The sequence below is a fragment of the Notamacropus eugenii genome, chromosome 4, assembly GCF_028372415.1.
Source record: "Notamacropus eugenii isolate mMacEug1 chromosome 4, mMacEug1.pri_v2, whole genome shotgun sequence".
NCBI lineage: Eukaryota > Metazoa > Chordata > Mammalia > Diprotodontia > Macropodidae > Notamacropus > Notamacropus eugenii.
In genome coordinates this window covers 426,332,103-426,347,308 of record NC_092875.1, presented here as the reverse complement: position 1 = coordinate 426,347,308, position 15,206 = coordinate 426,332,103, and the positions used below count along the sequence as shown (strand labels likewise).

Genomic DNA, 15,206 nt, shown 5'->3' with positions numbered 1-15,206 from the left:
CTTTGGAGTGGAAAATACTGTACTTATTGAATATGTAAACAGCTGTACTGGGAGGACAGAAAATATTTTCTTTTATTTCATGTAGTGATAGAAAAATAGTCTTCAAAAATACGTTAAGCTTGTGGGTATAATAAAGTAGAATTTGTATTATATACAGTAAGGCAACATATCCAATAGCATCCTTCTGTGGTTATCTTTTAAATTAAAGTGAACATTGCCAAATCTTTCTTTCTTTCTTTCTTTCTTCCTTCCTTCCTTCCTTCCTTCCTTTCTTTCTTTCTTTCTTTCTTTCTTTCTTTCTTTCTTTCTTTCTTTCTTTCTTTCTTTCTTTCTTTCTTTCTCTTTCCTTCCCTCCTTCCTTTTCTCTCTCCTTTTCTTCCTTCTTCCTTCCCTTCCTTCCTTCCTTCCTTCCTTCCTTCCTTCCTTCCTTTCTTCCCTCCTTCCTAACAATTATCTTGGGTGCACATGATATGTTCATTGTAGTGAAATGTATTAGGAAAACACTGAGAGGGATTTACCCCATTAAGAGGAATAGCTCCCATAAAAGAAGCTTTAAATTTCCCAATTAAATATTTTTACAGGCTCTAGGATGCTATGAAATTTAGAAAGATCTTTAAGATAGTGTTCAAACTATCTTAAACAAAAGCAACAAGTCAAGGTATTGTTTTTTTCCTAGTTCATCAGCAATCCATGTGTAAGGAGAAGGCTGTACCATAGCAAATCAACAAATGGATCCTGTTTTCTGGGATTTTTTTTCTTTTAGTACATTCAGTTTAGGCAATCCTAACAAAATGAGCGAGGAACGCAAAGCTTAAGGAATTGGTTTTCAGTTTGGGTCTTCATGGCACATAATCTCCTTTCTCCTTCCTCTCTTCCCTAGGAGTACAGGGATTATGGACTAGGTGTGCCAGTACACCTGGGAACCCATGGCCCCCGATCTGCGTCTACCTATGCTCCTTTCTTATGGCATTAAACAATTTTGTCTATTTAGTTTACTTTGGTTGTGTATGGAGCCATGAATCTCCTATTAAAATAATACATCTCTTGGCATTCCCCCCACCAAGAAAACTAAGTGATGTGCTTTTATTTATTGTACAAGGTATTGTATACCTATTAGCAGAAATTAAAACTACAAATTACAATTAGAAAACAAAATAATTTGTTCTGGCATCAATTGTTTGAAAGTAGATGACTGGCTGAAAGTGAAGCATAAGAAGATGGGAACTGCAGATGAGTTTTAGTTAGTGCCATTTCTAAACCGCATTCTTAGACATTCTATGTTTGATTGCATTTAACTTATTCTGTAGTGTTACCTGAAGAAAAATCACATTTTAATGAATAAATCAATTAATTAAAGGAGTGCATAAAACAAGTCGGATCCAGGTAATCCAACCCACTCATCTGGAGTCTGCAGTCACCTGGTGGAGAGGTGCAATAGGGTAGGTTTTTCTCAGCTTGGTTGTGTTGTAGGGGCTGAGGAGTTTCCTTAGCAGATTCTTCAAATGTCACTGTGGCCTGAGCTCTTGGGTCTTGCATCAGCACCAGGATGTTATTATCCATAACCCTCGATACCTTGGCATACTCCTTACTGGTGTCAGGAGTGCTGGTCTGTTCTGTATTGGCATTGCTTTCTTTCTGTTTTGGTAGCAATGATAATGCGCCATCTTTGTTAACTTTGTGAATCTCCACATAATCCATGGGCCTGGGAGACATAAAAGGCATTTTCTCATTGGGTAGCAGCAATGTTTTATCTCGGTCAGCCTTGGAATGGAAGTGTTCCAACTCATTCTGCTTCTCTGTTGTTTCTTCCCCAACAGCCTCAGTGGTTGTTGAGTAATTTAAAGCATGATTCTCCTCTTTCTTCAGTGAAACAGCTGGAATATTCACGGTGCCCAGGGCCACCTTACAAACGTCGGCAATATTGTGGTAAGAGGATCTTAGGCTGTGGTTACTGGATTGCTGTGGTATGGGCCATGTTGAAGATTTGGACCCAATGGCATTGAAATAGGGGATTTTGCTTTCCAAGTTTATGGTCTGGGGGTCCCAGTTGTAGGTTATTTTTGTTCCAGGATCATCTGGCTTCTCATTGACCTCTGGAATGGTGAAGGTTGGTGGAGGGACCCGAGGCTCTTCACACTTCTCAGATAAGAGAGAAGGACTGTCACAGCTCCCCCTGCCGGAGTCACTGTCTGGGTCAAGGTGTGTGGGCTTCATGCTTTGGGTAGGATGATCTTTTTCATGGGTGGGCATCAGCTGTTGGTCCTCACTGTCATCTACCTCCAGAAACTCTACCAGAAGATCCTCACAATCTGAAGTGGGAGGGAAGCCCTGGCACCCCAATGCACTCAAGAGTTCTTCAGACTTCCCTTTCTATTAAAATAACAACAGTAACAATAGTAATTAGAATTGTTCTTTTTGTATTGATCTTAATGACATGTTTTGTTTTTCCTTTCTTACATGGTCTGGGAGTCACTGGGCTGGAAGTTCAGTGATACAGGGTAATTTACTTGTTCTTTTTCAATAGGCAGGATTGGTGGGCAGGGTAAGTAGCACTGTTGTCTAATTATTCCAAGTCCATTTAAAGGGGCATAAGAGAGGTACTATGGTGGTCACAAAGTGACCGTGGACAACCTTCCTCAGCTACAAAATGGTTCTAATAATGTCTCCAGTGAAAAGCAGTGTGGTTTAATAGGGAGCCTTGAAGTCATGAAGATGTGGGTTTGAGTCCTGTCTCTGATATGTACTAGCTGTGTCATCTTGGGACAGGGACTAAGCCTTGCAGCGTCATAGGAACATTCTCTAATATTATGAATTACACTTGAATTTCTGCATTGGTGGAGCGAGTTTCCACACCCAGAATTCCACATCAGTGAAGTCACAGAGCCAGAGCACATACACACACACAAAACCCCCCAAACCCTCAAATCTGCTCTGCTCCCCTCCTAGAATTTTGGTGAGAAAGTAATGTACCTGAAAATGCTTTGTGAAGGAAGATCTATAAAAGTTTATCAAAAGCATTATATGAATGGAAGATTTTTAATAATTATTCTATTGAAGGATAAACTAAAAGTTTATTTTTTTTTATCTGAAGAACAGTTGAAAGCTCTCCAAAGTTTTCATTCACTATACTTCCTTCCCAAGTGATGTGATTTTACCCCCAGGTTGGTCATGTTTGCAGGGCAGCAGGGCTGTCAGGGGCACTAAGGAACCTGTAAGCGCTCAGTTTAGCTTCCTAAGGCAGGACAGACATTTGATTATTGAATCTTTATGTGTTAGTCTCTCTTTTAAGATGCAGCTCAGGCTTCATTTTCCTATGAAGATTTTTCTGATCCCCGCCCCCACAACTGCCTGTGTCTTTCCTCCCAAACTGCCTTGTACTGCCTTGAGCTATTCTCAATATACTTATCTTTATTCACTTTAGAATTTATGCTGTACATATTTTCATATGTATTTCTTGTCCCCTCTATTAGAATATCAGCTCTTTCTATTGAAATAGTATTTCATTTTTCCCAATTACATATAAAAACAATTTTAAGCATTCAGTTTTTAAAAATTTGAGTTCCAAATTTTCTCTCTTCCTCCCTCTCCTCACCCCCTTTTGAGAAAGCAAGAAATTTGATATGGATTGTTCTTGCACCATCACATAAAACGTATTTCTATAGGAGCCATGTTAGGATGTTAGCTCTTGGTAAGCAGGGATTGCTTCATTCTTTGCATTTATACAACCAGTGCCTGACATTTCCTAAGGATTCAATAAATCCTCTTTGATTGATTGATTAATGTTACCTCAGGTTTTAGGTTTGTGAAAGACTTCATTGCCAGAAGGGCAATTATAAGATAGAGTCTAGGTTCATGGAAGTTTGTTTTGTTTCTTTTTGGCAGAGGGAAAGCTACTACAAGAATATACTTTACATGTTACTGAGTTACTTTATGTCCTCATTCATGGGCACTCACTTCCAGCAGATGGGTATCAAATCCTTTTATTTTGGGGCCCGGGACAGGTGGCAGGAGGCAGGTGATCATGCTATAAAAACAGCAGAAAATTTGTAAGGTTAGAAAAACATCATCTTTCCCTCCCCACAGGATTCAAATCATTCTCAAATATACCTAGTTAGTATACAGACAAAGGCCTATAAACAAAAATGTAGGGTCTGGAGACAGTGTGAGAGCAGACAGTGGTAGGACAGGTTGTGTGTGTGTTCGTCCTTCGCTGCTGAAGAAGACTGTGCCATCAGAGAATTAATGACATGACTTGCACTTGACTTTGTTTTGAGGGAGGGAGGGCTGAGGACAGCTTATTATAGAATGAGCAGACTCTGAATTGCTTAGGGGCTTGATAAGGTTGTCTGATGGTTTCTCAGAGCTTTGTTTCTCCAGCTTTATCCTGTTTGCCCACTTAGTATCCTCCTTAAAGAGAGAAAGGGCTAGATTCAAATAAGTCCATTTTGCTTCTTGCTGGTAGTTTTGATTAAAAAAAAAAAAAAGGTTTGATGGGGAAGAGAAGTAGAGCTCATGTCTAAAAGGAGGCGTTCGGATTATCTGTGAGTGATGTCTGCCCTCTCTATTCCTGTTATCTTAGGCAATCAAGATCTGGCAGGGCTTTAAGAGATAGTGACACACCTGTAACCCTTCAGAGCCATTGTCCAGACTATAATCAAACAAACGACAGAAGAGAGAACAGCCACAAAGATCCACACCATGGTGTCTTTCATTTTGATGTCTAGAAACAAACAGGAGAAAAGCTTAAGCCAAAGAAATCATTTTCCAAATCAATGAGATACTCCCTCTTCTTTTTGACCCATTCCTTTGAATGGGAGACTTACAGAAATGGGGCAGATCGGAAGAGACAATGTCCAGAAATTCTATTGATTGTTTTTCCTTAAAGGCAAGGATGGAAAGTATCACAGTGCTGTGAATTGTCACAACTTTTGATTTTCATCAGATTTTGATTCCAATAAGGTTTTAAAAATCATTGGATAGTTTCATATAAATACATACATATGTATATGTAATTAATATAATGTAATATAACATAATATAACAGAACATAATATAACACAATATAATATAGTAGCATTATACAGGACCTGTGAAAATCCTCTTATTTTCCAGATGAAGAACTTCTCAGAGAGATCAAATGACATTGCCCAAGGACACAGAGTTTAATGGTAGAGATAGTGTGAGAGCCCAGATTCTCCTGCCTCTGATCCAATGCTCTTTTTATTACACAAGGCTGATTATAGCATCCTTATCCTGGTTTCAGTTTCCACACTGCTTTTTGGGGACCATTAAGATGACAGCTAGATGATACAGTGAATAAGTCTTCGAATCAGGACAACTCGTTTTCCTCAGTTCAAATCTGGCCTTAAACATTTTCTAGCTGTGTGACTCTGGGCAAGTCACTTAACCTTGGTTGCCTCAGTTTCCTCATCTGTAAAATGAGCTGGAGAAAGAAATGACAAAACATTCCAATATCTTTGCCCAGAAAACCCCAAATAGGGTCATGAAGAGTGGGACACAACAGACTCAACAGCAAAGATAGCACTCACAGGAATGTAAACTACTATCTTGCTTAGCACTTTGCCCATAATTCTAGGCCTGGAAATGGGTAGCCTGGTTAATTGGGCAGCTGTTTTATGCCTTGTGGCACCTTCTATTAGGGATGTACAACCTGAGAAATGTTCTTGGCCAGGTTCTTCAGGGATGATGGAGTAGCAGGCCTTAATTGGGACACAAAGGTCTGCTTCCATATCTCCCAAACATAGTACTTGTAGGTAGCTTTGTTAGAGAAACCAGGATTTAGGTTTGATTACATGGGTGGCAATGATGCCATTTAGGTTGTCCCTGTACTGGGTCCAGAGAATTTTAGTCCCCCTTCTCCACTCTTATTTTTCTTGGTGCTAGTTCCTTTAAATTTCTACCTTTATTTGAATTGGAAAGACTGACAAAAAACTCCAAGGTCACTTACCATTTGGTATCAAAATTGAACTTTCAGGGCTCCACTGACTCCAAGAGCCATGGTCTGGTTTACAGCGAACCTCTACAAGATATTTCTGTCCCATGTACAAGCTGAAGATTTTAAACTGTGTCTGCTGACCAGCAAAATGGGTCTAGGGAGGAAGATAGTAAACAGGAGTCACTCCAACTCTTTGCCAGTAAGAGTCTTGAGGTGTTCTTGACTATCTGAGGAGGCAGTCCTAGTAAGTGGTCTTAGGAAAGGCCTGATATAAGTCCTAGACCAAGAGTGAGGAATCTGTGGCCTCAAGGCCACATGAGGCCCTCTAGATCCTCAAGTGCGGCTCTTTGACTGAATCCAAACTTCACAGAACAAATCCCCTTAATAAAAGGATTTGTCCTGTAAACTTAGATTCGGTCAAAAGGCTACACCCAAGGACCTAGAAGGCCATGTGTGGCCTCAAGGCTGCAGGTTCCCCCCCCCGTCCTAGACTTACCCTTTCCTGTCACCCAGTCTTTGGTACCCATCCTTCCCCTTCCCCCCATTTTGAAATTAGATCATTAAATTGGCATTGATAGTGATTCATAGTGAATAAATACGAGTGGGAATTGGAAGACAGAAATATGAAACTAGCCTATGTCATCCTGGGTCCTATGATGAGGTAGCATTTATAAACTAATGAGGAAGACTGGGCAGATTAAGAAATGCCCATAGGAGCAAAGCCCAGAATTTTGAGTGGTATTTGCTCATGCTGATGGAAATTCTAAGATCCATATTGTCATTCAAACTCAATGTTAGACTCAGGTGTTAAACCTAGTTGGTGGGTTATGGGCACCTGCTCAAATGCTAAAACAGGAAGGCTTTAGGAAAAGATGACTCACCTCCCACTCTGCTGCTTTCTCAGGTTTTAGTCGTAATTCATACTGAAGTGTTAGCCAACCAGACCTAACGTCAACCAGGACAGGTGGAGACCATTTCAGCCACAGATATGGCTTTCCATCTTCTGGTTGTTTAACTTCTAAAGATAGGTTCAAAGGAGGGTCCGGTTCAACTAGACATTAGAAGGAACATTAAAGTAGACATTAAAGGAACTTCTTTAGTATTTGCTGGTATAGAACATTTGATATTTTGTTTATTTCTCTTTGCATTGTTAGCTACCTTCATTGTGCACAGAAGCTCTCCTGTACATGGAGGCCAGGGACTGTGTTTGACACCCAGTTCCATTACTAATCCTTAGCAGAGTGACCAACATACAATGTTTATCTGTTAACTCTGAAACTCCTACCTTATTGGTACCCTCTGCCCCTGGGGGCCCTATGTCCCTCTGCTTAGAAAGGGTAGAGGGTAGATAGTGGAGAACTCCTCCTAGATTCTTCATTCAAGGAAGGAGCCCAGGGCAGTTATCTCACAATACTCAGTCAGCTGTAGGACTTCATTCCCTCCTCCACCACACTCTTTTCAGCTTTTTTTTTGTGGTGTCTTTCTCTGTTATTAGTTATGAAGTCCTTCAAGGCAGTGGTTGTCTTTTGCCTTTCTCTGCATCCACAGCAGTTAGCACCATCCCTGGCACAGGTGTTTAACAAATATCTATTCACTGACTGGCTCATGATGACAATGACAAGAAAATGTGGATGAAAAGAAGCTCAGACTTAACTTACCTGTTTGGGTCATCTTAATGCTGCTTTACCACTGCTTGGACCCTTCTCATGATGTGGTAAAAGATCATGGGATTTCCCAAGGCTGAACATCTCAAAGTCATTTCCTAATATAAAATTTGCATGCCCTTTGTATATGTGTGTTTAACTTGGGATGCAACAGTGTAAATGCTAAAATACCCAATTTACTTGGCTAGAATTTTTGACATGTGCATAGTAAACATATGTCTCACTGTGGCATGGGAGGGTCTTCCTGGGTTCTCAAAGGCTGAGTGGAATATAAGCTCTAGGAGGTTCTCTTATGGAGGAAAGTCTTCAAGAAAGGTCCCAGTGTCTGACTGAATTAGTTATGCTGGGGCCAATTTAGCTAAATACAGAGAAGCATATCACCTGTGACTGGCTGATTGCTAGGCAATGAATCCTTTGGCAAACCATGAAACAAAGAAAAGTACATTATATTCAGTCATGTGTAGCCCCCTCTGCCTCAGTAGTGACCATGGTGGAAAAGGGGGCAGAGGGTACTGAGTATTATATGTTTTTAAACTCTTTGTAGACTTTAACTTAATTGTATGTTCTGTAAATGTGAGCTCACTACCTAAAGACCAAAGAATTGACATATTATTGGAAGAGTGAAATCACATTGATGTTGATATTCTTATGATAAACAAAATTATGTAACCCAATATGGCTCATAAGTTCTCTTTAGAGAAGCAAATAAAAATACCGGTAGAGTTAGTTGGTTCAATTGTGTATTGAGGAAATAAGATCTATCCTTTTATGGGACGCTGAATCGTTGTATCTCTCAGCATTTATATAACAGCACGTTCATATAGCCTTAAAAGGATTGTAGAGAACTGCACAAGCATTATCTCCATGAGTCATCACAGCGACCCTGGGAAGTAGAAGCTTTTACTATCCCTATTTTACAGATGAGGAAACTGAGGTTGAGTGTGTGAAACAATTTGCTCAAGATATACAACTAATAAATGTCTGAGACGGGATTTGCATTCAAGTCTTCCAGACTCTAAGTCCAGTACTTTACCTACTGTGTCACCCAGCTATTCTAAAAACAGATGATAAAGAAAATTGTACTTATGCTGTAACATCTGTTACAGAAGATGAAGAGGCAAAAAATTTTCCACAAAACATTGGTAAGATCCTTGAAACCAATAACACATATTCTTTGACTCTCAGGAACTTCAGTGTAGCCTACACAGAATACTCCCATGCTTCTATTATGAATATTTTGTTAGAGAAGAGAACTGGGAAGTCATCGGACTTAGAGGGTTCTGGTCACTATTAGAACAAAGTAAATGGGTTATATTTTTGTAGACATGAAATGACTGGTTACTAATAAAGTGTTTATATCAAGATCAATGTTGGTTAAAACCAAAATCCATATGAAATTAGCAGAAAAGATAAAGATAAGATACTGAGAACAGTGTGTCTTCTTTAACCTGAAGTATTTGAATGGATTGTTGATGCTGAAAACATTGGAAACAAAAAAGAAAACTTCCTACAGAGATATTGATTTTGATTAGCACAATGTCCTATAAAAGTTTAATTGGACATAAATAAATATGCACAAAGAGATGGCAAAGCAAGGCCAGAAGCCATCTTGGGTAGTAAATATTTGATTTTGTTGGGGAAGTCAGAGAGATGGTAGACAAGGACAGTGCTGACTTAGAGAGCAAATTCATTTGTAGAACACTAGGTAACAATACTCTGAGCACTATTACCTTGTGAAAAGCAGTATATATGTATACATATATACATATACACACACATCCACACCCATCCACACACACACATATATTCATCCATATATATATGCATATATATACATGTATGTATGTATTCTAGTGGACTATTTTACAGAAAGCTTGATGCGAAGCCTAGAGATCCACATCATCCCAATACTCTTCCCCAATGTCACCAACAAGATGACAACAGACAGAAAGAAAATGTAATGACTTTTTCAGCATTTCTATAGCAAATTTTTTTATCATCAGTTATGATAAAAGCAGTGATAGAAGAAACACCAGATTTGGACTCTAATACTTTGGTTCCCAGTGTGTTGTGGAAGAAAGTTGAAATGTCCCTCAAGGAAAAAAAATAGTTGAAAAGAATGGTTGTAGCAGACCAAGTACACAACCAAGAAATCTGGAGGTGACATCATTTTTAAAGCACCAAGGAATCATTAATAAGCAAAGAGGAGAGAAAATGCCAAAAGAAGAGGAAAAAAATAACACATGATATTGTTACCCCAAAAAGGTAACTGCAAGAATATCAATGCTACTAATCTACATGGCTACATATTCACATTTATGCATGGTTTGAGGATTATTTACATATGTCCCAGGGTTTTTGTAATGAAAATATAAGAAGAGAACAAATAGGATTTTTGGATTTTCTACAGCAGACTGCATCTTTAGATTCAAGTGCTTGACAGAAAGGTACAGAGAACACAAAACATTGCTATTTTTGTTTGTTGATAAAAAAAAGCATGGTTCTTTGATAGAGGCTACTACAGAGATAACTATTGTTGACCTGAAAACTTGGTTAGGGAGAAAAGGCAACAGGCTAAATGCATACATTTTATGATTTAATTAATTAATTGATCAATTCCCTATTAAAGAAAACGGTAACATAATGTATTATGGAGCCAGAAATGTTCTGGCTACCCAGTACAGAAATCTTCTGGCTTATATACATTTTGCCATGAGAAAGGAGTTCTCTTAGATAAACACACTGAAAACAAAGTAGCATCAGTTGGGTTTTATGATCCCAAGCTCTGGGCATCTTCTTTCCCTAGCATGCCTTTGAAGTTGTTTATCTTAACAGAGTTGACAAAGCTGAAGTTACAACCCAAGGTATCTGTGTTTTTCTCTTATCACTAGGATACTAGAAGAAGGGTCTGGTAAGGAAGTCCCATTTGCTTGACATCAAAAGGCATCCTCTAAGTTAAACAAAGGGGACTATTAGGTTCAGGCTCTTCTTAATTCAAACTTTGAACCTTATTAAAGTCTAAAATTTATACTAAATATTATCACTATTGTATTACCTTTTTCTTATTGATATCTTGAAAGCATAACATGGAGTATGTATGGTTCATCAAAAGTATTCACCATTTTCCTAGTGGATACCCAATATGTGATCCAAATGGAAGATGGATTCTCTGTAGGTGATAAGGTTCTCTAGATGCTCCTATTTGTGAATGACATTATGCTGAAATTCTTGAAAATTTTAAGACCTCACCAAGATCCATGATTTGTCAGAAGAGAAATGACATGACAATCCACACGGAAAAAAGCAAACAAAAAACTCACTATGAAAAATGCTTATTTTCTAGATTTTGACATGCAATAGGATGACTGCTCTATTAGATTAGTATATCAGTACTTCTATTTGGGAAACTACAGACTTGAAATAAGTTGGGTCAAGTAATGATGAGGAAAAAGAGAGCTGACTAGATTGCATTTGTTAAATTATGCAGTGATTTTTGAGAAAAAATTACAAGCTGCTCCTTAGTGTGAAAACCAATCATTTATAATAGAAATGCTCTGATAATGCTGTATTGTTAGGGCTCTTAGAATACCACAATTTCTGGAAAATGAAAATTGTTGCTGATCCAGAAAACAATGGAGAGATGCCTGGTGGGGGAGAGGATAGTTCAAGGAGGCTGTTGCATATTTCCTATGATGAACTATGTACAAGAAGTGGTAGAGGATAGGGGCTGGACCTTTGATTTCATTGACATGGGGAAATCCCAGGTAAAATGTCTCCTTTTGACAACACAGGTTGGGAATTTCTATTCAACTTATAGTTTAAAGAGTTCTCTAGAGAACAGAGAAGTTAAGTGACTTCTCCAAGGTGAAACAGGCAACGTGTGTTAGAGGAAGGATTTAAATTCATGTATTCGTGGCATCAAGGCCACTTCTTTATTCCCCATACCACAGAAATGGCAGAAGAGAAACGTGTGATCAGGTAGGCTTGTCATGTGGCATGAATAAGAGATAAGAGGCAAATACTAGAACTTGGTAAAAGGATCCAGAGGAAGGTTTCCAACAAACTGAGTATATCCTTAGTTCTGTGGAGGATCATGGAGGACATGGGGAATATTGTCACAGAGTAAGAGGGAAACTACACCAGTAGAGGGAATATTTAGATGAATGAGTTCACAGATCAGTTGACCTATTGAAGAGTTATATTAAATATGTCTAAGATCCTCTATAGGACTAAGACAGGGTATCCCAAAAGTCTTAGGGCAGTTTAAAGGTGGTTGTTTTTTTTTTTTTAAGAAGAAGACTAGATTGTAGTTGCAAAATTATGCAATGATTTTTGGGAAGCAATTAGAAGCTGCTCCCTAGTATGAAAACCAATTATTTGCAGCACATTTTAAAATGTGTCGGCAATGCATGAATATAACTTAGTCAATATCATAAGATCATAGATACGGAGCCAGAAGAGACCTCACAGGTCAGCTATTCTAACACCTACAGATGATAAGACAGGACAAGGAATACTAAATCTAAAAGATTCTCTAATGCAGTATTAATGAATAAACATCAGTTACTTAGAACAAAATAGAAGTCAAGTATACTTCTGGGAAATATTTTAGATTTATGAGAACAGAGATTACATCTTAATTAAGCTTGTTTATTTTCTAATGCCTTAGTCACAATGTTTTATATATAACAGATGCTTAATGATTGTTGAATTAATGAATCAAACGATATTCCTCTGAAAATTTGAATCAGATGTTTAAACAATGTCTTTCATACATTCTTTAATAGTCTGAGGGTTATTGACAAATATTAATTTTTAAACAGCTATAAAGCATATGGAAATACTAGATTAGTTATATTTGTCTCCTGAACAGTGTCAGGTTGAATGGAAAATAAACTAGCTTTAAAAAAATCATCATTGAATTCTTAATAATCTTTCATATACTCTCAGAAACATAGTTTACAATTGGATTATTGAATTTGTTATTAACCACTATTGAAACCTTGCTCTTGCTTTTATAGAATCAATATATTCTTGCACCAATGAGTAAATATACAATGGTGAATTAATTTCCTTGGTCAAGATTGCCACTATTAAAATTCTTTGCTATTGGAATCCCTTTTTACTAGAACTATTTGTTGAACTAATCCTTCATTCTAGAATTGAGTTTTTCTCCCATTTTAACTTGCTCTAACCTCAGATGTGCTCAGTTGGACGATATAAAGAAGTGAACCTTGATGAGTTGTATTTGGCATTCAGTGTTCTGATACTAGAAGTTCTACTCTTCATGCTCCTCAAAATACCTTTATTCTCTCTCCAGGAAATCACTGGTTCCCTAACTTACCATGTGCTAACAATGATGACATCAACAATAGTGGTGTATATTGGAATAGTGCTACACAGTTTGCAAATCACTTCAGTTACATTATCTCATTTATTTCTCACTATAATCCTGTGAGGCTGGTACCATAGGTATTATCTCCATAGTTAGGTCTTACTGACTCTTAGTTTTGTACTCCATTTAAGAAGAAAAAGGACTTTTATTCATTCTGTCCTTACCTATCTTCTTTTGCCTCCATTTTAATTGGTATGCATCTTCACTGCTGAGTGGTCTTGTTTTGTTGTACACAGGGGTAAAACAGATGTGGCCCAGGTACATAAAATTGCATATTGACTGAATGATATCCAAAGGTCAGGTGGTGGGGTAAAATGTGTCTTTGTGTCATGTAACATCATTACATGGAAGGGCAAGTGAGAGCATTTTGAGTAGTATCACAATTCAGAAGCTTTTTGCCACTCTGGCTATCATCCAGGTACCTCCCTTACCCCCAAAAGGACCTCAAGACATTGCCTCTAGTGCCCAATGAGATAATCAAAATTGGCTACTGGTAAACAGTGCATTTCAAGGACAGCACTGGGTCTCAGTGACCTTTTTGAAACTTTCACTATTATAATTTTGGAAAAGCTTCTTTTTGTTTGTTATTATTATCAAGTATATCTCTTCTAATGGGCATGATGACACCTAACACAGTAACTGATGTTCTGATGACTATGGAGTACTGCCAGTTTCTGAAGTGCCTCCTGAATCATCATTGGAGAATGAAATTATGTGCAGTACATTTTTAATGTCAAGTATATTTGATTATCTTGTACTTATGGTAATACTTCAAGGATTCAAGGTTTCATCAGTGGGAGAATTCTCTCAAATGACATAGCACTTCCATATTATTAGTAAATGATTTTGTGAGTTGTCATAGTCAAATCATTCATTGTCTAGTGGCCAATGAACCCCTAATCTTTCCCATTAACTTCTAGTAGTAATCAGCCTCTTGTGGTAATGAGCTTTACCAGGCTGGCTTTTGAATGATAGCTACATAGTTGTCCATTTCAAATGCAAAGTTATAAAACAGCAAGGTAAATAATATCCACGGACAGTACACATGGGTCATTGGTGGCTCTTTCCTATTAACCAGACTGCTTGGTGAACAAAAATGGTCTTCTCTTCAACAATGTCGTATAAAAAGGTGAACACTAAAGTCTTGAAACTCATGTTGAAATGCTCTAAATGGATTAATAGAGTATCATAGTCTCTGAAGAATTTTGTCCTCAGTTAGGAGTGACTCAAAGGGCAATGGAGGGGCACATGGCAGCTATAACAACACTACAATACATTAGTGACCAAAAATTACACAGAGGAAACAATGTAAAGGACAGAGATGTGTGACAGATGATGAGACAGGACAAAGGATAGTAAATCTAAAAGATTCTCTGCTGCACTATTAATGAATAAACATCAGTTACTTAGAACAAAATGGAAGTGAAGTATACTTCTGGGAAATATTCTAGATTTATGAAAGCAGTGGTCATGGGGCACGGGTCATGGGGTAAATGTAAGGAATAATCAATGGACAGCCCGTGTGTCAACTGGTATTCATACAATGCTAAGAGAATTAGAGGAAGTCTCCTAGCATGGAGGATGAACTCTCTTTGAAAGACTTAGAGGACACAGGCAAGAGTCCCACAAGTTGGGAGGCATCAATCTGCAATATTAGGGGAGAGCCCTTATCCATGAAATCATAGTCCCATGGAAGTATTCAAGTAGTGGGAACTATAGCTACCAAGTAGATTTGTAAGAGAACTAGGATCACATGGTACAGTGTGGAAGTTTAAGCAAGGGTCAGAACTAGACTGGAAAGAAAAGTCCAGAGCAGCAACAAAAGGACATTTTAAGAAGAGAACTGTGTGGCACCCATTGCTACTAAAAAACACTAGACAGCATAGGAACAAACGGAGCTTACCTTAAAATCCTAAGTAATATTTATCTAAAACCCTCAGCAAGCAATATCTGCAATGGGAATAATCTAGAAACCTTTCTAATACAACCAAGGTGAAGCAAGGATGCCCGCTATTACTTCCATCAGGTACAGAAAGAGAATTCTGGGAAGATGGTGGAGTAGGTCAGAAAATTCCAAGCTCTCCAGATTTCCTCTACAAATAAGACAAAATAGCACCTCAAGGTGAATGTAGAGCAGTAAAAATAAACAAGAGTTGCAGCAGAACAGTGGTCCCACTGGGACAACCAGAGA

General features: G+C 38.1%; 1 protein-coding gene across 5 annotated transcripts in view; it reads right to left on the bottom strand.

Moving 5' to 3' along the window:
- Nucleotides 1-340: 340 nt before the first annotated feature.
- PRLR (prolactin receptor) overlaps nt 341-15,206 on the bottom strand; it is a 221,702-nt gene continuing 206,836 nt past the window's right edge. For all 5 annotated transcript variants that reach the window (XM_072605870.1, XM_072605874.1, XM_072605873.1 and 2 more), the window contains 5 exons: nt 6,838-7,007; nt 5,969-6,110; nt 4,621-4,720; nt 3,955-4,024; nt 341-2,370 (listed from right to left, as the gene is read on the bottom strand). In XM_072605870.1, coding sequence (XP_072461971.1) covers nt 1,348-2,370; nt 3,955-4,024; nt 4,621-4,720; nt 5,969-6,110; nt 6,838-7,007 — 1,505 coding nt within the window. In that variant the 3' untranslated portion in view covers nt 341-1,347. The remainder of the gene's footprint in view (nt 2,371-3,954; nt 4,025-4,620; nt 4,721-5,968; nt 6,111-6,837; nt 7,008-15,206) is intronic.